Source organism: Cheilinus undulatus, linkage group 1 (genome assembly GCF_018320785.1).
Source record: "Cheilinus undulatus linkage group 1, ASM1832078v1, whole genome shotgun sequence".
In the NCBI taxonomy this organism is placed as follows: Eukaryota; Metazoa; Chordata; class Actinopteri; order Labriformes; family Labridae; genus Cheilinus; species Cheilinus undulatus.
In genome coordinates, this window is record NC_054865.1 from 53,870,129 (window position 1) to 53,895,833 (window position 25,705).

At 39.8% G+C, this 25,705-nt stretch overlaps 1 protein-coding gene across 14 annotated transcripts in view; it reads left to right on the forward strand.

Annotated features, from left to right (window-relative positions):
* The window catches only part of neo1a (neogenin 1a), a 246,610-nt gene that overhangs the window by 206,943 nt on the left and 13,962 nt on the right, over window positions 1–25,705 (forward strand). For 12 of the 14 annotated variants that reach the window (XM_041787290.1, XM_041787345.1, XM_041787315.1 and 9 more), the window contains 11 exons: window positions 1,002–1,150; window positions 2,750–2,888; window positions 3,903–3,952; window positions 6,293–6,437; window positions 9,795–9,905; window positions 10,119–10,313; window positions 12,577–12,672; window positions 17,744–17,976; window positions 22,923–23,061; window positions 24,470–24,577; window positions 25,014–25,208. In XM_041787290.1, the coding sequence (XP_041643224.1) occupies window positions 1,002–1,150; window positions 2,750–2,888; window positions 3,903–3,952; window positions 6,293–6,437; window positions 9,795–9,905; window positions 10,119–10,313; window positions 12,577–12,672; window positions 17,744–17,976; window positions 22,923–23,061; window positions 24,470–24,577; window positions 25,014–25,208 (1,560 nt within the window). The remainder of the gene's footprint in view (window positions 1–1,001; window positions 1,151–2,749; window positions 2,889–3,902; window positions 3,953–6,292; window positions 6,438–9,794; window positions 9,906–10,118; window positions 10,314–12,576; window positions 12,673–17,743; window positions 17,977–22,922; window positions 23,062–24,469; window positions 24,578–25,013; window positions 25,209–25,705) is intronic. The other 2 variants (XM_041787335.1, XM_041787409.1) reach the window with 1 other exon arrangement.

Sequence of the window (25,705 nt, forward strand, 5' to 3'; positions counted from 1 at the left end):
CACAAATGATATGTGGATTGGAGCTTTTCAAGATGAAATTGACTGATGACAGACATGGAGGCTGGTAAATCTATCTGCTTTGCAAGATTATGCATGTATAAAACACTGCTACAGTCCAGCACATACATATAAGTGGATTTGCATGCAGTGGATTCTGTAATAAAAACTCAATATCAAAGTTTATACATGGATACTTGCTAAAGAAATCAATAATTTGTCACAAAAATTAGATTTGAATTATTTTTAAGTAATAGCAATTTTATTGAAAAAGCACATTTAATCATAGGTCAACTCAAAATGCTTTGCATTGAGGTTAAGAATTTAAGTATAAGAATAAGAAGTCGTTTCCACAATCATGAATAAGATGCATATATCAAATCAATAAAACATTATTCCAGCTGTCATCAGACACGCTACTCAGCAGTCAAAAACCCAAGCAGTCATCAAAAATAGTGAACAGTTCCTCTATTTTATGGGCTGAAAATTTCAGGTTTGGCACTGAATGTAGCATGACTGTAGCTTTCCTAAAATCAGCCTATGTAGTTGTTTTATCTCACATAAAACTAAATGTTTCCTTTGAGTTTGTATTCAGCAAAAGCATATTATAAACTGTAAAACAGCCTGCCGTGCCACACTGAGTATAAGCTCAAGGCAAAGTTTGGGGATGTACATTGTGTTTTTGTTTGGAAACACCTTCACTTTGTTTGTCATGGGAATAAGAAGAAAATCGACATGGCTGTCAGCCCAGACCAGTGGGGACGGATTTGTCTCCATAGAGCCACAGAGACCGAGCCGTCTTCTGGTCTGAGCTCTCAGGAAATGTGGCTGTAAAGAAGCCAAGAATGTGTATTTTTGGCAGGGCTGACTGGACGGCGTTGAATTGAGTTCATGTTCTTTTGAGATGTAACAAAATGCACAAGGAGTGAAGAAGGTGCAAGATATGGGAATGGAAAAAGTGAGATTTTCTTGTTTCTGCTCCCCTGCTTCATCCTTTTCTGCAGTCCAAGTGCCAGGCCCTGCTCCTAACCTGCAGGCCGTGTCCAACACACCGACCTCCGTCTCTCTGAGCTGGGACAAACCCCTCACTGGCAATGGAGAGATTGTCACCTACAAGCTGTACTACACGGACAAGAGTGTTGGCAACGAACAGGTAGGATAAAGACAATCCTCTCAGCCTTATCCTTCTTTTTACTGGAAAATTCAAGGGGTAGAATGCCCACCGCACGGAAATGATACACTGTAATTTCAAGTACTTGTCATCTACTGTGGATTAAAGATTAACTTATTAAGTTCGGAAGTGCTTCAGTTAGATTCACATATCCAGAAATAAAACAGAAAGCTGGGTAGAAGTCTACAAAAAGGGACTAAGCCTGTTGAAAACAAAAATAATATCCACAAATGAAGAGCACAGATTAATCATTTAAAATAGATTATACTTTCTATACAGAAAGAAAGATTTAAAGATGACTCTGACTCATTAAGCATGGAAAATATTTCCATTTTTGATCATTTCTTTGGGTGTTTCTTCTTGAAATATCCAGCTAATTCCAGGCTTCTCACACAGCTTTATTAGAGGGGAAAAGTAGTGTGTAGCTGACGCTTGATTTTTTAGGGTTCATTAGGTAAGTAAAAAGAATATGACTGTGTAGACTAATGTAAATGTGATGAGGTAAGGAGTTCCTAATCATTTGCCCAAAGACTCTTTGTTCTGCTTTTCGCCCACACTCTTGATTATGCATCTCACACAGAAAGACATGTAGCGTTAAAAGCAAGCAGATAACCGTCCTTCTCTACAGGTCTAACTCTGTCACAGGAGTGGAATCTCGCTGGTCAGATATTGAGTCAGCCCAGGCAGTAGCAGTAGAAGTGGGCGAGCCAGTGAGGCATTAAAAAGCCTTTAATATGATAATGGATGAAACGTCAGCCAGCACACTGAGTAATGATGCCTCAGCGCCCAGGAGCAGAGAGCCAAAGATGAGTTGAGAAGGCAAGAGATGAAGAGACAGATGCAAAGAAAGAAAAAGGAGGTGAAGGAATGGTAGAGGATAGAGATGAAGTTAGAAAGACACAATCCTGAAAAAGACATGAAATATTAAAAGACAGGGGCAAGTCAGGGACGAACCGTGATGTGTCTTCAAGGCTGATGTGGTCACAGGCTTACATCTGACCTGAGATCAGAGGCTGTGATCGGACTGCTCTCCAGGCGAGATTAGATTTCAGTAAAGTCTCAGCTTTTGACTCAAAATGTTACAAGCAAGGAGCTGAATGCAAATTGGCTGGGTGTAATTGGGCATGAGCGAGCGATGTGCCCAATTTGTAAAGCAAAAAGTGGTAATCACAGAATGCATAATTTGTGTGTCAGTGGAAGAAGACATTTTTAAATGGAATAACAAACAGAAATATGATGAAATCAGCCGCCATGTTTTGTAGCTTTGGCATGTTTGAAGATTGCCTGGCTTGTAAATGAATTGAAACTTGTTCTAAACAGAATGTTTTTGACAGTATTGAATCTGAAAACTATTAATGGCTGTCAGCAGTGAAACACACAAATGAGTGTGTTTGCAGCTTTTGGAGAATAAAACCATTACAAATATTTTAACCCAAGCGTGACATCAGTAGCTCTTCCTTATGTTGTCTTTATCTAGTGAATCCTTAGTTTGCAGATTTGACAGTGTGGAGAAAAGCGTGGAAAGTGATGTCAAAGACTCTAATAAGATTCTTGTGTTCAAACCTCTCTCTTCTTTCTCAGGATGTTGACATCGATGGTCAGTCTTACACCTTGACCGGTCTGAAGAAGAACACTGAGTACAGTTTCCGTGTGGTGGCCAACAACAAGCATGGTCCAGGTGTCTCCACTGAGGACGTCATAGTCCGAACTCTATCTGACGGTCAGTTGATTGTTCAGGACAAGATCTAAGTACTCTTCTCGTTCATGAAAGTCCTAGGTCCTAGATTTATTTTTCATTGCTGTCTTTAAGTAATATGTTGGTTTAATAATTCAAAGGTCATATATTATACAAAATACACTTTTCAGGCTTTTCTAACAAAAATATGTGCCCCTGGCCTGTCCACAATCTCCCCCCCCCAGAAACCCCCCCCCCCCCCCCACACACACACACACACACACATATATCAGAAAATGTGTTCTGAAACAAGCTCTTCTCAGACTGTTACAGTAATAGTACATGTCAAACACTTTGAAACTGGAGGAAGGAGCCTGAATGACTCAAAATAGAGAGAAATCGACAGAGAGAGACCGTGATGTGTCCCTGTATGTCTCTGCAGACAGAAACTGCTTTGAATAATGACTCAAAAGAAGCCAATTCCAAAAAGCGCGAGGCCTTTTTTTTTCGTAAATTTCTGAATATTTAAAAGACTTTTGACACAGGATGATTATTTTTTCACTTTTTGGTCCCCGAGAGATGGAAGAATTAGCTTGTGGAAAAATTGTTTGGTCATTAATATTAATGGTGTTTGACACATTAAACTCTTTGAGTTGTCATTTCTGTTTGTTTTTTTTCTTTTGTTTTTATAGTCCCACAACTTTTTTATAATTCCAGTGACATTACTGCAGCATATATGCTTAAAGCCCAGGTTGTACGAAAAAGGATGTTTAGAGAATGATTGTGCACCACGGCGTTGATGTTTTACATGCTTTTACAAAAAAAAATCCAGGTGAGACAAATGGTTAAACATTGCTTGGACTTAGAAGGTTAACATCAGCTTTTGAGATACAGGATTACATGAATAGATAGTGTTTTTTTTTCTTTATAATGTCTATCTGAAATAATCAGTGCTGATTATTTTTTGTAGGTTGCTTCAACTCTGCCATCAGTGAAATTCCTTTACTGTGTTTTGTTTTCTGCTGAGGTCTTAGCTGATGCATTTTCTTTTCTTTGCAGTTCCAAGTGCCCCTCCTCAAAACCTCACTCTGGAGGTCCAGAACTCGAGGGTAAGACAAAGATCTAGATTGTTGTGTGGTCTCATTCAGGCCTTTAAAGCTTTTGTATTTGCCGTACACTCTTCTGCCTGTAGCTCAGCTGTTTTGTGTGCGGTGCAGTGTATCCGCTCCACTAAATCCACAAACACTCGGTCAAACACACACAAACAGAAGAACAGATACATAGCCTGCAGACCAGAACGCTGTTGTTTCTCTGTGTGATTATCTGCGTCAGAGGCCTGAAGCCCCAGCTGGTTAAGAGGGTGTGTGAACCCTCATCGATCTCTCATCGGCAGGAGACTCGCCTGTCAAAAGGTTTTATCCTCTGCACCACTCTCATCAGTACAGTACAGAGAAAATTGAGGCCTGCAGCCAAAATCTAAATGGATATAAAAAATACGAGGCTGGGAGAAACACACAAGAAATTAAATCATCTCGTCACTTTTTTAACATAGAATTGCTCATTCAAAACAAATAAATGAATTAGCCCAGCTGTGGATGTATATCTTGGCGCTTTGCATGCAGAAATTACCACAGTTTTACCTTGTTGGCAGCATGATAAAGTGAATCAATTCCAAATGGTGAAATTTCTTTTATCTATATTGCTTTTTTCTCTTAAGATCACAGATAATAGGATCAAATTCTTCACAGGCCAGGCTACAACTCCTGATGCCTCACGCTTTAAAGTTTAATGTTAAAGCATATTTGCACAGACTGTAGTTGTTGTATGACACTCTTGATTAGACGGGGCTGCTGAAGCATCCGTATGCTGCACAACAGGCTCCAGATTAGAGCAGGAAACTGTCCTCAGCTGCCACTCTCTTTAGGCATTTGGTCTTCAAACACAGAGCTGTAGGCCTGTTTATTGTACATATCCACCCGAGTGTTGGATTAAATTTGATAAAAGGGGATTCTCTCTCATGTCATGTGACGCAGCAAGTGCAAACAGAGAGCAGCAAAGAGGAAGAAGAAGATACCGAAAACCTCAGGGTGCGCTCTTTGAATACAAAAGCAGCAGCCGAAGCTTTCAGCTTCTCTGCTGGTTGATGCAGAGCTGAAGTGAGAGAGAACTGTCAAGGCAAACTGTAAAAAAAAAAACTAGTAGACAATCCTATCACACACTCCCAGCTTGAGTGAGAACTGGCCACCCATGCTGCAGGACACTCAGCTGAGATTTGTGGAGAAAAAACACTCTCATGCTAATGTTGAGAGAAAAATGAATAGGAGACACTCTGTGGGAAAGACGGGGATTGGAGCAGAATAGTTTTTGAATGAAGAGTGTACATCCAATTTGCAACTGTGAAATAAACATCTGGCATCCTTTATTCCTAAACCTTATTGAATTTGTTCCCTTCCTTTGTCTTCTTTTTGTTTAATCCTGAATGTAAACAGTCATTAAGTCAATAATTCCTGCAGAAATTGTATATAGATACAAAGCATTTATCCAATTAGATGTTTGTTGCACACTGCTAAATTCAACTGGGAGAGAAAAAAGCTAATCAACATGCATTTCATTCAGTCTTCTCTTCGGGTCTTATCAAGCAGAACCTTGCATCTTTTATGTGTACCTGCAAGGCAACATGATCTTATTTTCTCTTTTTTTTTTTTTTTTACTCAAGCGACATCTGCCATCTCACCTTCCCCTGTGATTTTCCAAGTCAATTAAACAGGTTTTTAATGATTACAGAGAAAAGGGGAGAAAGCAATACACAAAGCAAGTCAGGACTGAAAGTATAATAAGAAAAATGTAATAATTGAACGCACTTAACAGAAATTTAATTTGTAGAATTCCCCCGGCTTGCACGGGGAGGAGCGCACATGTTGCCCTCTACATGCATTCAGGCTTTTGTGCATCGGTGCAACAGGGAGGAAGTGTTAATTAACTCTTCTCCCACACTGGGATACCCCCCACCTATCGCTTTAAACACACTTGCACAAAAAAATGATGCAAGACTCCTGCCGGTACAAATCCTGCATTCATCTTTCTGCCTGAGTGTCTTTGCAGGGTTCACCTGACCACACACATGCATAGACCGGTCTCACTGGGACATCTCTTTCTATTATTCATGCGTTTATTTTTTCCTAATGCGTCAATCTGTACTGCGTCACCCATGCTCAGAGGGATGCTTGTTTTTGCGTGGGCCCTCCTGTTTGTCAGGAGGAGGGGAGGGTGAGGCAGAGAAATTGGCAAGCAGAACATTGAAACTTGCAGACGTTAACACAAACACCCATGCCAAGGTAGCTGAGAAGGTGTGATGCTAAACCATGAGGTCACCTTTACAGTTGCTGGCCCAAATGCACATTGTCACACAGTACTAAATATAGATTTTTATTTCTCTTTCCCTCCCTCAGAGCGTCATGCTTCGGTGGCAGCCCCCACCCCTCAGTGGCCAGAACGGGGAGATCACCAGCTACAAGATCCGATACAGGAAAGTTTCCCGGCGGAGCGAAGCAGCCGAAACCACCAGTGGCACCCAGCTCTTCAAGCTCATTGAGGGTAATGGGCACTTATTCATTAGTTAAAAGCAGTGTGGCAGTCGATGTCAGAATAAAACTACCTGCTGCATCATTGAAGCCTGAAATTATAGTGCTGTCAGGAGCGCTCATCTCATACATTTGACTATTTATTGTAAAATAGAAATACAGTTATACTTAACACTGATGGCTCTGCTGTGAAGTTGCATGCCACAGCCTTCCAGAGATCACAATGTTAAACTCCCATATGAGTGTGCACCTCAAGCTTTAGGCTAGAAAGCAGGTGGCAAAACTATAACAGCAGCAGCACAGTGAGAAGAAGGTAGTGTTCAAATAGACTGTTTAATCGTGATTATTGATTTCAATTTTGTTGTTATTAGAAACAATGATTTAATCAGATCACTGAGAACTGGAGCATAGGACTACCATGTCACACAATTCTATGATTCCATGACTTTCATACACTGGTTGCTTCCATCCTTTTAGGAGACTGGTTTCCCATCCAACTCTTTTTATTCCCCCCGGTGAAGTCTCCAAAAGGCTCTCCTGGAATCTGTTTCAAGACCATATGGTGCATGATCTTCAAAATTCAAAGTTAGATAGAAATTATCAACCAAGTTTCTATACTTTGCATTCAGTTTATTTAAAATTTCAGGAAAAATGGGCAAAAGTTCACAACTGTAACCTAACATCCAATTTAATTACCTAAATTCACCTCAGTGCAGCTCTCATTTTAGGCCCTCACTTCATCCATTGTCATCCTTTTCTGTCTCTCAGCAGTTTCATCAAATGGGGCCAAGACAGGCTAACTGGCTTCTTTCTAGCTGACGGCTAGTGTGTGAACTTGTACAGTGCACACGTCTTGCAAGAGAACTTCTGCTTGCTGTGAAATTGCAGAATAGTGAAAGCAGGCAATTGGAGTGCTCTGTGGAACAGGGATTGATGCCATTCTCCCAGTTCAAAGTTAATGTACAATTAGTTAGACTTTTAAATACTATTTTAGGCTGTAAATTTTTACATTGTTGCCTCTAAAACTGCCAAAGTTGACATAAGTTAACAAGTCTAAAACACATTTAAAAGAAAAATTAAAATTAAATACTGGCACCTTACACTTTTGTAGGCAAAAATGTATCTTCATGTAAAATGTCAAACTTGGCTTTAATTCAACACAAAGAGGTTAGACAAAAGCAATGATTTAAAACTTTCCTGGCTCTGGGCAGTTGTGCAGTAATAATAAAAGATAGAAGCTTCCTGAACGTTGAAGCAGCCGGCTCCAGAGGCTCTGCCATCTCTGGTTTGTGCCTAGATATTTTTTTAGAACATTTAAGAGGCGTTAACCTCAGTGCTCTGGTTGGAGCTTGTAACTTCAACAAATCAGATGAGTACGAAGGTGCTGGCCTGTTTAAATTCTAGCTTTATCTGATAAATATTTTATGGTAGCTTTTTACCTTCATATGGCCATGCTGCCATTTAGCTGCTATGTCTGAGGCATGAACAAGTCTAACAGAGGAGCTGAGAATTTTGAAAATTTAAATAGCTTTGTTTATTGTTATTATTATTATTCTGTTTTTGTTTTAAATGAAAATGTAACAGGTAAAAATACTTTTTTAGTATTTAAATTTATTTAATTCATTTAATTTTATTTTGATTATTTTATTCTTTATTTAATTCATATCTGTGAACAATAGTCTCTAAATCCTTCTACAATATTCCAAAGTTCGTCAATCACTTTTCCGCTCCCTTGTCAGACACTTTGAGTGATGACAGAATTTGTCTGACAGGTTCTTTATTAATAAAGTTGACTGACATACATAAGCATCCCACAACAGTGCTGGTAACACTAATAAAGACAAAAGCAGCCCTTACTTCCTTCAAATATGGCCAGAGACACCGTCTCCCACTGAGTCCTTGATATGTCCTGGAGCATGTTCACACTTTTATTTTATGAGCTGTCTGCTTCGATCACGGAGGGTGTTTTAGAGTGAAGTGTGAACACAGCCTTCAAAATATTGATGCAATGTAAGGCATTTGTTCTCATAAGTTTGAACCAAACTTGTCCACTGCAGTGTTTCACTGAAGGCAGTGGTCTGTCTCCAACTGTTCTTGGATAGATTTAAGGGAATATGATTTAAAAATGATAGTTAATTCTGTTTTCATAGAGAATACCAAATCCTAATGTTTCTTTTTGATGCTTTAGTTCATATTACGTTCTAGCTTTAATCTGTCTCTTTATCTCTGCTGGATGCATCTAATACTCTCAGCTGTCTGTAGTGCTGCAATATTTAAATGTCTTGATCTTCTGACTGAAAGCTCTTCTTACATTCTTGTTTGGTCTCAGTCTTTCTGCAAGCCTGTTAATTAAGTCAACATGTGAACTTCATCTGAACACTTTGAGATGGAGTTGCATGCCTTACTGTACCCTTGCATTACCCGCTGGTTCCTCCAAAATATGCACAATATCACCAAAGACACACAGCAGCGGTTATTAATATTAGATGTTGTCTCAGCAACTTTCAAGTGGCCCGGCCTCACGCTGTGTGCTGCATCAAAGAGAATATACACTTAAAAGTTGATTTTGGAGAAGATTCTAGGGGGTGAAACAGAGGGGTGTTTGTTGGTTCAAAAGCGTTTAGAAGGAGATGTTGTAGCCTCCGAGGCACGCATAGTTAGGCAGTCTTCTGAAGCTACCCCCAAGGGCGGCCCAGAATACTGGGTACACAGAGAAAAGACTACAGGATTAGCATGTAGCGCACAAATGGGACAATATGACGATGATGAAAAATTTTACAGCAAATTAAAACAGCAACACATCATTTGTCAGCAGGCGTTCCCGGCTTTTATGAATACCAAAGTTGGCACCCAGCAGTGAAACGGCTCATTCTGGAGGAGACGGAGCCTTAAAATATGAGCAAATCTAGATGCTCCAAACTTTTCTCCGCTCTTTTTAACCTCTAAGTATGAAAAATTCTTACTAGCTACTCTAATATTTTTTTCCTTGAACAAATACATTTTCACCCACTAAAACTTTAAATCAAAGCTGAGTATAAATCTCACTTACTCTTATGGAATTTAATGTTCAAAAAATAATTGCACACTGGAAACCTCCACTGGATCCTTCCCTTGAGGCAGACTCATGGATTTTCTCCTTAATTTTGCAGAGAAGTATCAAGCAGCTCCTTAAGATATTTGTGCTTTCAAAATATTTATTGTGGCTGCAACTCAAAACCCAAATTGACCCAGTAGAGAACATTGATAAATTATTCATGAAGTTTTGAGATAAGGCTTTAATGAAAGAGATGTTAATGCTGCTATAGATTTGTATTGGCTTCAGCTTATTTAAAATAATTTCAACCCCTTCTGAATGGGTTTTGCTGTGTAGGTCTGGAGCGTGGGACGGAGTACTCCTTCAGAGTGTCAGCCATGACAATCAACGGCACAGGACCGGCAACAGAGTGGACCACAGCGGAGACATTCGAGAGCGACCTAGATGGTAAAATAACAGTTGCTTGCATCACAAAGATTGAAATACACAGAAAAGACATAACAGATGTTGTGAAAGTGGTTCCAAAAATAACACAATTTAACACCCAAAGAATTTTAAAGAAATTAGAAAAACATGATTGATAGATTAAGAACATGAATGGGTCTTTAAGTGCATCCCTGTCAACAGAACTGAATTTTTCCCTCTGTTTCTTTGCACAAGAATCCCGTGTACCTGACCAGCCCAGCTCTCTCCACGTTCGACCGCTGGTCAACAGCATCGTGGTGAGCTGGACGCCGCCGGAGAACCAGGACATCGTGGTGCGAGGCTATACCATCGGCTATGGCATTGGCAGTCCTCATGCTCAGACCATCAAAGTTGACTACAAGCAGCGCTACTTCACCATCGAGAACCTTGGTGAGAAAAATCACTGTTGCTCTCTCAGTATCTGTACAAGTTTGTTTGTTTATTTCACACATGGGAAGACTAGTTGTAAAGTTATGACATTTTTAATAACTGATAAATTAATTCCTGAGCAGAACAGAAAGAACAATCAACAGCCTCAGATTGAGATCAGTTTTATCGTCTCTAATTGTAATCCTTCTGTGTTATAAGGTTGTCTGTTTGATAACCCCGTCATTTCTCGCCCACATAATTGCAGTGATAATCAAGCTGATTTGTTAAATGCCACTACTGAGATATTGATGACACCCTGCGGCTGATGCATCTTTGCCTAAACTGTCAGCAATTAAACCATTAAAATGATCGTCCTTCTGCTTGATATATATCTGTTTTATTCCCTGACTCTGGGACTGTTCATTTGGGGCAAAAATCCCCATATTTTTTCAACAAATGAGCAAATCCACACACAAAAACAACAGGAAGCAATTCATCTGTACCTCATAGGGAGCATTTACAGAATTAATGAGTTCCTCTCCACCACACGCCTCAGCCACTAATTATACAGATTACCCTAATGGAGACACTATAATTAAAGGTCAAAAAAGGCTTAAATAAAACAAACTTGTTTTGGTGATTCTAACACTTGCTGTCATCAAAGCAAATGAAACATCAAAACAAAGGTCTGCCTCACTAAAAAGTTCTGCATGAGTACCATTTTTCTGCACGGGATCAGCGCAACCTTTGAAAAACTGACACCAATTATTTTCTGCCCTCACCTCATAAATGTTGAGATTAAACAGTCTTCTAAATAAAGCTCAAGAAAACACTATTTTGACGAATCTTATTTTAGTTAGAGTTGAGATTTGCCTTCACTGAAGGTGAAGAAGAATGCATTTAGTAGACAAAGAAGATATGGTGCTTAAAATATATATATAAGTGTCTGCATAAATATTCACCCCCTTCAAGTCAGTATTTAGTGGAGTCACCTTTGGCTGCAATCACAGCAATGAGTCTGTGTGGACAGGTCTCAATCAGGCTCAGACATCTGGACACTGCCATTTTACTCCATTCTTCTTTTGCCAAACTGCTCAATCTCTGTCAGGTTGCACAGGGATCAGGCGTTAACAGTCCTTTCCAAGTGCAGCCACAAATTCTCTGTTGGATTGAGGACTGGGCTTTGACTCGGCCACTCCAGAACTTTCACCTTGTTGTCTTTAAACCATTTCTGTGCAGCTTTCTCTGCGCACTTTGGCTCAATGTCTTGCTGGAAAATCAATCTTCTCCAAGGTCGTAGTTCTCTTGCAGACTGAAAAAGATTATCCTGCAGGATTTTCCTATGTTTGCTGTATTCATTTTACCCGCCACCTTTACAAGTCTTCCAGGGCTGGCTGCTAAGAAGCATCCCCACGGCATGATGCTGCAACCATCAGTGCAAAAAGCCCCATTTTATATTGATAAATAAAAAGGGTTAAAGATCCAAGGGACTAAAGATTTTTTTTATAGGCATTGCACATTTTTGTCCATCTTGATCTGTTGACTTCTTGCAGCCATGTGAAATCCATGACGTTAGTCATTACAATGGATGACATATAACAGAATATAATAGAATTTGCTTACTTAACACAATTGTCACACAAATGAGTTCCATCTTGGGTGCTCACAATTAGAGAAACATGTGAAGAGCACACTGAAAGAGGCATTTTTACATCTTAAAGCATAAAAAGTTTGAAAGTCATCAATTAACAGTGTCACATTTGAAACCATAAGCGCTGCACTTCTTCTGTTGGGGGTATTCCATTCATTGATTCTGTTGCAAATGGGACATTTCTGTAGAAAATGAAGTTTTACACTTCACAAAAGGATTTGCAGGTCACTACCACTGATATATATTAAACTTTCCTCATACATTTTGTGCACTAGACAGATTACTGCATGGAATTTGGGGACAAGGGTATTTATTCAGCATGTGTCATACTTTGTCATTGATCTTTTAATGAATGTTATATTTTTCCCAATCAATAAGCCTACATTAAAAATAACAGCTTTAGGGAATTGAGACATTCTTTAAAGGTATAGTTGTGAAATATCTACATGCACATAACTGAAACCTTCATTATGATCACAGCAGGAGGAATGACAGCGTTCAAATACTCATTCTGGCTAATATCGCAATTATGAGTCAAGAGTCTCAAGAGTTTAGCTCTGATTAGATGGCCGCATTAATTTATGTTTCTCTCTGCACACAGTCATAACCTCCCTTTCTCTCTCTGTCTACCAGACCCCAGCTCCCACTATGTGATCACGCTGAAGGCTTTCAACAATGTGGGTGAGGGAATCCCTGTGTATGAGAGCGCCATCACCAGACCACAGTCAGGTATGAACTACACACTCCAAATCCACACAAAACCCACTGTCTGTTGGCCTGAAATACTCAATAGTTACATTCTTTAATAACTGTCTTCTCTTTAGCTCCAACCCAACAGAAACCACATATATTATGGGGTGTACTCCCTCTATAACACAGGAGTGAGTCAGCAAAAAAAGAAGGACAGGTTCCCTTTAACCTGGGATCATTGTCAGGCAGAATGTGTCTGGACTCCAAATTACCAAACAGATAAGGGGTCATTAGGTTGTCTCTCTGCTCTAATTAACTCTGGTCCTAATGGCCCTCCATATCCTTGAGTTTTTTAATCAAATGTTCGACTATCACTCTCAATCTAAAACTTATCCATAACATTGATGTTTCAGGTCAAAAGCTTTGCATGCACAGATGAAAGCAATCTCACATGGGGCGCGACCTCACCTTAGATCTGTGCCCCAAATTTCCAGACATTTCTGAAGAGAAACATTAAGGTGCATGGCTCCAGCAATTTAAACAAACAACACATTATTTCTAAAGTTCATACCAAAGTGCAATGTCATGCACATCTGCAGGTGACATCTTCATGTGTCCTATGCATACTGTTAACCAGAGTTTCCAATAGACAATACGTACTAAATCGCTTTTTTATCTCTATATATATTTTTTTTAACATTTTATAAATCTATAGAAAGCTGTCCATGACCAATAAACTAGTGAGGAATTTCCCCTTAACTCTTCCTCTGTGCATCACGGTTGCGTTAGTCACCTGTGCATATTTGTTGTTGCAGAGCAGGAGAGGGAGAGGAAAGTCAAGAATCCCTCCTGTATAATCTCATGTTAAATATGTACCTCTCCTGTCATTTTAAACGTTGTTATGCAATCAATACTGTTGATATTACTCTAGGAATTTTGGATCAATTTGCACCATAAACAGCCCTTCTCACGCAGATCAGCTGTTGAAGCCTAATAATTGAATGTTGAGCGACACATTTCAAACTGTAAATTGTGTTAAGCCTGAAATGTGTAGCTAAATAACAATGAAATAAGGTCAAGCACTTGTAAAGGGAAGCATGCGAGGAAAAGCAGAAGTGCTGTGCGTAACAGAGCAGCAATGTGCAAATGTACATTTGGACCGTAGAATAAATAAGTAAATAAAGATAAACTGAAATTAACTGAAAGCAAAGCATGATTAATTACCTAAATTAGTCAAAACCTTCCTGAAAGTGTCCTATGAAGCCTCTGTTCATTTTTTTCTGATCTGGAAAAGCTGCCCAGGCCTTTAAAAAAATACACCATTACCACTATAAATGACAGAAATGCTGATTCAAACAGGATTAGAATTACCTGTGGACCCCTGTGTGTGCAGAAAAATTGTCCATGATACGTCCTGGAATTTTTAGGCTGCAAATTACAGACATGGTCGATTGGCACAGGATTAAATACACAGAAGTCCTGTGTGATTGTTACAAATTATCAGAGGTCCTTATGTAATCCTAATCCAGTGCAAATATGGTTTAAGAATAGAGAAGTGTCTAGAGTGTGGCCAGCCTTAATTTAATCTAACATACTATACAGCATAAGGGACTTTATCTGGATGATAGGAGAACCTTCAATCCTGCTGTATGACAGCAGTCGAGCTTCCCAGCCTGATTTCAGGAAAATGGCTGTCATCTTAATATGGTGAAGAGCTCAGTCATTTTAGACTTGAATGCACTTTACACCACAAGTCGCATTTAACTGTTCACACCACTTTCAGACACTGATGGTGAAGGCTTCTATGTAAAGTGTCCATCAATATTAGAGATTCAATTCATTAATGTTCACATGTAGCTGAGGCAGCATTGGGAGAAAACTTGGGCTTACTGTCTTAACAAAAGACACTTACACATGTCACTAAAGGAGCTGGGATTAAGCCCAGATCTTTCAGTTCAAGACAGCCAACGACTGACTCTACCGGCCCAACCTTAAATTCTTCTGCCTGATGTTTTCTTCTGTACAAAACCAAACAGAAGAATCGATATCCATAAAGTCAGATTATTAAGAATTATTCAGACCACATATGCCATCCTCAAAGGTAATCTGAATTTGGATTAATCTTTGCCTATAGTACAAGTTAGACTGAACTCAATGGCCGTAATGCAGTTATCTTTGCAGATGTGTCATCTTTCAGCCAGAGGATCCATAAATCTTCAAGCTTCAGATCCCTGTTAACAATTAGAAGTAGAGCTGAAGTCTCAGTGCAGAGAGGCTGACAAATTATCTATAAATGTGAAACACTGCCAGTTAGACTGGATGTTAGCTGAGTTCACTCAGTTTATGTGACAGTGTCAGAAGACAACCAGCCCATGCTCCCCGGGGTGTCTCAGAATGTGGGCTTCACCCGCCTCCTCCCCTATCCAGCCTCCCACCTCCCCGCTCAGCCTTGATCATTCCAGTTTGTCTCCGCCGCGGCTCTACTGCACCGTGAGCAGAGGGGTGGGATGCTGGATGACATGAGTCACATCAACATGCTTCGAGGGGGGGTGGCAGTCTTATGAACGCGCACACAGTCATGCTGTACAGTTCTCTCTATGAAGCCCCCTCTTCCTCACATCCTCATCGCGCACACTCACAGAACGCTGCATGCATGCAGACCCCCCGTGGTGGCTTTGGCAACCCTTCGTCAGATCCAAAAGCTTCCTCTCAAAGCAGAACCAAAGCCCACCACCATCGTCTGCTGTGGAATCCTCTGGGGCGCGTTCCGATCCTGCCAGTTTGTTCAAGTCGGGATTAAAAAGACGAGCTGACCTACATATTGCTTATACTTTTTAAAAAAAATCTTGGGATAAACTTGGTGAACTTAGGCTGAGGGAGTTCTAAGTCTGAAATGCAATAATAAAATGACGTCTACACTGTGAATGTGGGAAATAAAAGACTGCGTTCCCATCTTTAAAATCCTATCAAGGGCAGCTCAGCCTCTTTCCTGCCTTGTATTCTGCAAACAGTAGAGGCTGTATACATCCAAGCTTTGGGAGAGAAAAGCAGTTTGCATGCCACTCCAAAAACCTCCAAGCCTCTCCAAAACCACATGAATACTCGATCTTCTTCACACACCCTCACACACGCACTCTGACTCAGTCTTGGGAATATAATGAGGGCAGCTCTGCACAAAGAGGTGTCAAATGGAGCGAGGCGGAGAGGAGTGGACCAACAAGTGGTTGAGGAGGGGTGTCATCGCGGGTGACTAACCAAACCTTTTTTTTTTCCCCCTCCATCTCAACCAAACCAAGGACAAAAACCCAGCAGCCACAAGGCCATCTTGAAGTGTTTAGCCCTCAGTGTGCTGGCCAGGAGCTGCTCGTTTAACCCCACTTTCCCTATAATAGACACACACTTGTACATGTGCACTCACTGTGATGTTTGAGGTGTAATGAGCAGGTACCTTCCACACAAACGTTCAAGTGTTCTCATACAGGTGCAGAAACACTGTCACTTTTACACAGACTGTGAGCAACAGGTAGCTGTTGCACAACACACTGAATTACAACAGATACAGTCACAGCTAGGGCTGCAAGCAGCACTGAAGGGGCCCTCACACCCAAGTGCCTGATAGCTTTACATCTCCATCTTGTCTAGATTGAGCAAAAACTTCAGGAATCAGTTGGATAAAATGCCTATTACAAGTTTGTTAAAATGTGCAACCAGACCATCGGCAAGAAGGCAAAATTTCACCCTTAGCTGTTTGTAGTGCTGTCCAAGAGGCTTTTTTTCTTAAAGACCCGATGCATATGTGTACCAATGTTCATACATGTAGCTTTTACCCAGCCCCCTATCTCACATTTGGTGCAACTGTGGGGCCCTTGCAAGATGGGCTTGCACAAAATCACCAGGATACATAGATTTTCACTGGGGGACAATTTTCTTGAATGTTTTGGTGAGTTTTTAAGATATGTAAAGGCCCCCAAAATTGTGATTTGTCTGTCAAAATGATAATGAGAAATAATAACGACTTGCATTTCAGTAGGGTCCTCTCACCCTCAGTGGTCGGGCCCTAATAAAGTGGAAAGCCTCCAAACTTGAACCTTAAACCTCAAGTTTGAGAGCCTACAGGTGGATGCAGGGGTGTGGGGATTTTAGGAGCAGTTCTGGTATTAATGAAATTGAAATGATAGAAATGAAGGAAGGGGCAGAGGGAGAGACCAGAAATCTTGCAGTTTAAATAAGCTGCCAAATTAGCAGGACGGACGTTTGTCGAGTATGAATAAGTGTTGGTCAAGTTGTCTGCTTTAACTAGCTTGCAAGCTTTGCTCCATGTCCGATTAAGGATCTTGAAAACTAAAAAAGTGATAAAGATCAAGCTCTTTCTTTAACCCTTAAAAACACTCAGAGCAGACATAACACTCAGCACCCACGTCAAACCACAGCCACCATCACCCTTCTTTTTCTTGCAGGTTCTTTCGCTTCAAGCCTTGGTATTCTTTCTACAGTTTTCAAGGACTTTATGCACCTTATTGATATTTCTCTGCAACAAAGAAGATGTTTCCAGTGCATACAGTGTTCTTCTGTTTTGCCACTTTGCATTCAAATGTTGTGAAAGGTTCCATGATGCAAGCATTTTTGAGCACATTTCAGTGTTGCTGGTCTGAAAGATTGGCTGAGGGTCTTAAATGCGGCAGTCTGGAAATTGTGGGTTTCTTCTTGCACTCTAGTTTTCCATTTACTGTTTTTCTTATAATTGGTGTGTTTCCAGCTCTTCTCCCTTCAGTAGCTATAGAGAGATCCACATACTGTAGAGTAGAATCGATAGAAACAAGGTCTTTAGCTTCTTTTTATTATAGAGGTCAGTGTCTGTTTTTCTAATAGATTCTTCTCTCTTTTTCTCTTCATCTCTCCCAATCCCATCTTTGTTGCAATTATGTTTTTTTTTCCATCCCTTGTTGTCCTGCTTCCTTTTAACTCATTAACCTGATTTTCTCCTTATTGTGCCTCCCTGCATCCTGTTATGGCTCCACCGTGTACTCCACCACCACTGCTTCTCTTTATGTTTTAATTTTGGTCATTTTAATTTGTGTGCATGCATGCGGGTTAACTGCCTGACTCGCAGACCCCATAGACCCCGAGGTTGACTTGTACGAACTCTTCCCTGCTCCATACACCCCAGTACCAGACCCCACTCCCATGATGCCTCCAGTGGGTGTTCAGGCCTCCGTGCTGAGCCATGACACCATCAAGGTGACCTGGGCTGACAACTCTCTACCCAAGAACCAGAAGATCACAGATAACCGCTTCTACACCGTTCGCTGGAAGACCAACATTCCTGCCAACACTAAAGTCAAGGTAAATTACTTTTTCTTCAGTTGCGGATGTAAATTTCTAACATATATTTGTGTCCCAGGATTCTCACTGTCTGATTCTTCTTCTTCTAGTCTGATTTTAAATCTTGCTCTGCTTTCTTTGGTTTACTTCAGCACTTTAAAGCTCAAGTAACTTGATTTTAACTTTGTAAAATTCAGTTAAATACTGCTCAAATAAATTCTCTCATCAGCTTTAAGTAACAAGACTTTTACACAGTCTTTTTCAGTGCAGTGGAACTTCCTTTAAGCAGATATTAAACAGGACATTATATTGATGTACTTAAGATAAAAAGCAATTTCATAAGATGATAGCATTCCTGCAGCTGCTCCAAAGCACTGGTAGAATAAAGCTTGTATTTGTGCCAAAACAATACTCCTTTTGAGCACATTTTTGAGGCTCTGAAAAGAGAAGAAGCCCCTCTACGCTCATTAACTTTTCGCACGCTCATTTTTATGAAGTGTTACATGAATGAATGAATGCTTTCAGTTTAAAAACAAAAATAAAATAATTTTATACATAATAATAATTTATGAGACAGCAACGGAAAAAGGAATAGGCTGAAGCCCAGTGGCTTACTTTTGCCTATCCTGCACCATCATAGATACATCAAATATTGAAATAAGGACCTAATGCAAAAGCTGTATCATCTCCTACAGTTGCCCTATTTTATGTAAGAAGTCTAGTCTGGAGTATCAGCAGACTCTTGCTCTAAAAATGATGGCCTAAAGGAAACTTTGGAGGAAACAGGCTGAAAAAATAGTCTCCTCCCTGAGGGTCTGGCTTCTTAGGGGTCATAAAGAGCCATCTTTTTATTTGTTATTGTGTTATATAACAAGCTAATACAAAAGAGGAGCTTCAAGGGTTGTACATTTAAAGCTGCACTCCAGATGGTGTGTTTAAGAACAATGAAGTGACATTTTGGTTTCATGGATGGATTTCACGAAGCTGTTAAGGTTGCCATTGCTGGTTACAAATATCCTAGGTTTGCTTACAGTGCAAACCAGGAAGGCCATTTTTTACAGCTTTTCTCCTTTATTATGTAATATATATCCATTAAAAATGCTGCTTTTTGTTAATTAGTGAGTACACCATATGGAATATAGGTTTTATTGAACAGAGTTTGCAATTTAAAGTGTCAGCTTTTGTTATTGTTTGATTGAAAGCATAAAAAAAGGGGTGTAAAAGGAGTGTAAGCAACAGGGGAGAGCTCAGCCTTCAGAGGATTGTCAAAACAAAGCAGATCCAAGAACTTAGGGGAACTTCACAAGGAGTGGACTAAGGCTGGAGTCAGTGGAACAAGAGCCACAACACAGACAGGTCCAGGAAATAGACTACAAGGGTTGTGTTCCTAGTGTAGAGCTGATCCTGAACCACAGACAATCTCATAAGTTACTCACCTGGTCTAAATGGTCTAAAATCCTGTTTTCAGATGAGAATAAATCCAGCATTTCATTTAGAAATTAAGGTCCCATAGTCTGGAGGAAAATCAGGGGGGTACAGATGTTGTTTGAAGTCCAGTGTTTTCAGTCTCCACAGTCAGTGATGTTTGGGGATCCCATGTCCTCTGCTGTTGTTGCTCTGGTCTTTATAAAAAGTCCAGAATCAACACTGTCAGTAGTCTACCAGGAGATTTAAGAGCCCTTTATGCTTAAATCTGCAGAGAAGCTTTATGGAGATACTGATTTTCTTTCCACCTGCCCACAGTGAAGCCAAAACTACCAGAAACTGGTTTACCGACCCTGGTATTACTGTGTTTGATTGACCAGCCAACTGGTCTGACCTGAACCCTACAGAGGATCTCTGGGGAAATGTCTTCATTGGGGACTGCTGAATGTATGTAGCACGATTAGTCAGAGACTAATTTTCCTGTGGGGACAATAGCGTACGGTATGGTACGGTACAGCAAAGTACAGTATGGTATTTTATGGTTTGGTAGGGTAGGGTACAGTGTGGTATGGTTTGGTATCACATCTTGCACATTTGCTTGTTTATAGAATTCATGATAGAATTCAGCACTAGTTTATAGTTTCTGTTAATCAAGCTTTTGTTGGATTTTATGTTCAGTGAATTTTGCACAGCTTTTGAATATTGCATGGATTGTTTAGGATCAGTGTCACACAGATCAAAATTTTGTGTAATTATGCACTCGTCTAATTTATGTAACAACATTTGAACATTTGTATCGAGTCACTTTGAGATCAATCTGAAACAAGGTGTTTGAGATTCAGACTTGGATTTCTGAATTCATAACTCTCAATTATGATGATTAGTGTAACTCTGAATGCTGGATTCCCATGCTGTGTACTTGTGTGCTACTGTGTGTATTTGTGTTCATGGTTGTATGCATGTGTGTAAACCTGTGACCGAGCCGAGCTCAGATAGAGGCCTGCATTTACTGATAAATTATTCAACAAGGACAAGACAAACTGAGAAGTAGAAAAAGAAGGAGTAGATCTGACAGAGCATTGTTCACACATACACACACACACACACACAGAAGTATTGTTGCTATGAGTGGATGCTTAAATTGGTTGATTCTCACACTGTGACAGTAATTAAAGACTTCCACAGGCTCATTATGTTTCTGTCCCATTAACCAAATTCAATATATTAACAAGTCTATTAGAGAGCTCTTCTCTGCTGTTTTTATAAGTGGAGTGTGAACTCCTCCTCCTTTGTAAATACAGGTCCAGCTGTCTTTGAGACCACTCGAACCAGCAGTAATTCACCTTAAAGCTTCATGTCCTGTCTTCTTTTAGAGCGAAAAGTCTAGCCAGACGAGCTTTTACATTATTGAAGAGACGGCTGCTCTCGAACTAGCTTCTAAAGGACTGTGAGTTTTTTTTCTTATCCCACTGCCCTCTGTTTGACAGCCCCCTCTGGAGAACTGCACTTCTGTCATAGCATGCAGTAGTATAGATAAGGCTGTTGGTGACCTGACAAACCTGACTTAATGCTGCTGCGACCTTGCAAGCTAAGATGTTGCCCTGTATTGCCGCTCTACAGTTAAAAACTGGGTATTTCAAGATGCATAGTTATATAACTCAAGATTTGATTTCTAGTTGAAGTTTTTAACACTTTAGTACTGTTGAAGTATACACATGTTATACCTGTTCAACTGATCTTTAACACAAGTATATAATCAGCCAATCATGGTTCTACTGTATTTAGGCATGTTAAGGCATGTTAAGCAAATCCAAAACTTTTTTTACCCATATCAAAGCAGACTTTGGGAACAAAAAAACAAGTCTTGTGTCTAAGTCACAGAGCGAGGATTGTAGATGCCAGAAGCCCAGGCACAATTTTAACTTCTTTCCAAGTTGTATAAAATGAAACTTAAAAGACAGAGAATCATCAATCAAGAATCCAAGGTATCTATAGGAGGACACAGACTCAATCATATCACACTGAGACGTGGTAATGGAACACAGCTTAGGCTCCTTTTTCTTTGACTTTGAAAGCATCATAGGTTTGGTTTTAACTCAGGCAGAGTATTCTGTAGAAAATCAAAGGCTTTCTGTAAGCTGCAGAGAGCCTGATGATGTAGGAGAGGAGCAATAAATGACAGCGTCAGCCTCATGTAAATGGAAATTAGCATATGGTACATTTTGACTGATGCTGGTTATATAAAGTGTAAATAACAGCAGTCCCGATAACAAGCCCTGAGGTACTCTATATTTAACTTCACGGTAATTACTAATTAGTTACTGATTCCTCCTTCAGCTCCTCTTCAGCCAGCCTCTCTTTGCACAAGAGACTCTTGGTGTTCTTTACAGCACTGAAAAAAACAAAACAAAAAACAAACAAACAATTGTGTATTTTATTGGCTAACATTAGTTTAGAAATATCTGCAAATCCAATATTGTGCATACCCAGACCCTACCTCAGCAGACCAAGACTCATAAGACCAGGCAATGTTTTTCCAATCTGCTATTGTCCAGTTTTGTTGAGCCTGAGTAAAATGCACCCTCAGTTTTTGTTCTCATCTGACAGGAGTGAATCTCAGTGTAGTCTTCTGCTGCTATAGCCCGTCGGCTTCAATATCTGACATGTGCATTCAGAGATGCCCCTCTACATAGCCTGGTTGTAATTTGAGAAATGTTGCCCTTCTATCAGCTCGATCAGGTCTGGTCCTTTTTCTTAGAATGCTGCCATCAATAAAGCATCGTGGCACAGTGAACTGCTGCTCACTGGATGTTTTTTTCTTTTCTCGCATTTCTTTGTAAACCCACTGGGATGGTTGTGTGTGACAATCCCAGTCGATCAGCAGTTTGTGAAATACTCAGACCAGCCCATCTGGTATCAATGCTCATGGCAGGTTCAAAGCCACTTAAATCGTCTTTCTTCCCCTGTCTGATGCAGAGTTTTCACTTCAGCACATCATCTTGGCCATGTCTGGATACCTCAATGTATTGGCTGTTGCCATGTATTTGGCTGATGAAATACTGTATTTACCCCGATGAGCAGATGGGCAGGTATACCTAATAAAATGATCAGTGAATGTTTTCCCTGTCACAAAATGTAAATGGTTTTGTTTGCACTCAGTGCTCAGTGTATGAAATGTAGCGTAAACCCTTTCTAGGACTCTATGTAAATAAATGTGCTCACTTTCAATGATTTATTTATTTATTTATTTATTTTTGTCTGATCTGACCATTTGTATTTGTATGTTTTGGAGTGTTTGTCAGGAAAATAAAGGGTGTTATTTGGGAGAATTTTTGAATTCATGAGACTTAAAAGTGAATTAACAGGAAAAACTCTTAAAACAGATAAAGAATCAAAAGACGGTTATTGTGTTATAAATTATGACATCAGTTTATTCCTGGCTGACAAAATACTTTCAATTCCCTGCAGACTTATCAGTGTTAAGCTAATGTAATCTGCCATCTGTGTGTGTTTGTCTCTGCGTATTTGCTCTCTCTCTCCAGATGGCCAACACCACCAGCCTGAACTACATGGTGACAGGCTTGAAGCCCAACACACTCTATGAGTTCTCAGTTATGGTGACCAAAGGCCGACGCACCAGCACGTGGAGCATGACTGCACAGGGAACCACCTTTGAGACTAGTATGATCACACAGAGACACACAGATAACACAAATGAGCATAATCACAGACACACAAACCAACAACATGTCGAGTGTCACAAGCCCCTGGCTGGCTGGGAGTAACTCTTTACTTTTTACAGCCCAAATGGAAGGAGAGGACATGCCTGAGGACAGTCACGCTGTTGCTCAACAATATAATATGACTGAAATTATATTAAAACAGGTATTTGTAAGCAATTCATGAATTAACTACAAGAAAGTAATTTAAAAAGACCGTTTGGTGATTGTGGAAATAATTTCAGCTGCTCTGCTGTTAACTGAAAGTGAGATAAACTAACCCCGCTCCCATGCACAGTAACAATTTTAACCAAGAAAAATTAGATTTAATTAATTAATAATTGGAATTGCATGCCAGTTTTTTGGAAGAAAAAAAAAACACACTATTTGTTAACATTTGTGTCCTGATTTGCAGACCCATGGCCCGGAGTCTCGGCCTGAGGATCAGTAGAACCACATAATGGATTCAAACTTGAATAATATACATTTAAATGCCATTTTAATTACGTTTTCTATTACTGGAGCCTTGGTCAGGCATGACTTCATGTCCACTTCAGCTCAGCACTTAATTTGAGTGTTGATTTTTCTCCAAAAGTACCATTGATTGCAAACTATTACAAATTGGCTGCATGACTGGTGGATTTGGACATATTGCACAATTGCTATACTGTATTTGCCAATAAAAAAGCATCTCAACAAAAAAACTCAAACTTTTATGCTTTAGTCTCAAGTTTTAGGGCCATTTGTCATTGTACGTTTTAATTGCTGTGTTGGAAAAAGTTTTAAAATAAACTTGATATATACTTCCATCTTTTCGTGACCGATTAAAAAAAAACAAAAAACAAGGGAAAAACATCCAACGGGATGAATACTTTCTATATGCACTATATTTCAGCCCAGCCAGGGGTTTGTTTTCCAGGTGATGTCATCTGCAGTGTTAGAACCAATAATTAACAAATGCATGAACAAAAAGCAGCCTTGCATGGTAACTTTAGTGTCTTTTACATGTAATTTGTACAAAGAAAATGTAAATGTGTTTCTTTAAACAGAATACATAATAAAGACACTAATGTTATAAAGTAAACATGTCCTAATATGCTAGTAGTTCTTAGGCCACTAGAAGCAATGACAATCTGAAAATACAATGTTAACATGTTAGATGTACATCTAGAGTCTGATAAATGTGTTCTAAGCTTCACAAAACACATCTGCAGGGAAACACAAACACTCACTTTTTGCTCATATCTTACTGGTAAGTGCACCATGTCGTTTATATTCAAAACTAAACAAAAGGTCTTTCATTTTGACCTTTTATCTGAACTTTTCAACAACATGACAAATGTCCTGTCTCTTCCTCCTTCCTCCGACAGTCCCCAGCTCCTCTCCGAAAGACGTGACTGTTGTTAGCAAAGAGAACAAACCCCGGACCATCATTGTCAACTGGCAGCCTCCCTCTGAGGCCAACGGAAAGATCACAGGTGAGTTGCAAGATCTTTTATTTGATACTTTTTTATTCTAATAGTTTAATTTAGGCTCTGATTTAATGACTTTTGGCATCCTTACAATGGAAATCTGTGTTTGTGAACAGAGAAGTCTGATTCCTGTCTTGTCTTTATTTTGACTTTGTTCATCAAGAACTCTTTGCTAAATTCTTGACTAAATGTTGACTAATTTATTAACATTAAGCTAGTCTGCTCAGGATGTGTTCAAAGAAAATGTGTTTCCCTGGTATCTTTGTTTAGAGAGAAACATCTATCTCTATCTGTAAACCAAACTGCAGCCTGTAGCATTTCACTTAAAGAAGATATAATGCAGAGGTTTTAATACATTAGATAAATAATGGGATATATTCCTCTGCAGCCACTGAATTTTTAAAAATGTACTTCTCTCTTTTCGACCTTTTCTGCTGTGTAGGCTACATCATCTACTACAGCACAGATGTAAATGCTGAAGTCCACGACTGGGTTATTGAGCCTGTTGTGGGGAATCGTCTGACCCACCAGATTCAGGAGCTGACTCTGGACACCACATACTACTTCAAGATCCAGGCCCGAAACTCAAAGGGCATGGGCCCCATGTCTGAGGCCGTACACTTCCGCACTCCAAAGAGTAAGTCTGGAAAACAACAAGCTGTAGCAGTGGTTCAGTTAATGTACACCCTCCATGTTTGATGTTTCCTTCTCAAGAGATGGTTGAACTCAAAAAGCGCTAAGCACAGAGATAAGGAACTTTTGCTTACTCCAGTCCTAGTTATTGAAACACAGGAAACTGTTTGGAGATTTATCAAACACAGAGACACTTTAACTCAGCATAGGGTGTTTTCACGTAAGGCGCCATTGTTTCATGTCATGCCCAAGCATGATCGCTCTCTCTTCCCTGCTCTCCTGTTGGTCTGCTTTCACCTTACATTGTTCTGTGCCTGAGCACACTTGTGTATGCACATACTCCAAAACAATTGATTACAGTGTGCATGTACAGGTGAGGACAAAATTATGAGCCCAACATGATTTTTTTTTTTTTGAGTATTTCCCAACTGCTGTTAAACAGAGCAAGGATTGTTTAACACCACTTTTTCCAAACATCCTAGTTTTATTTTGGATGCTAAC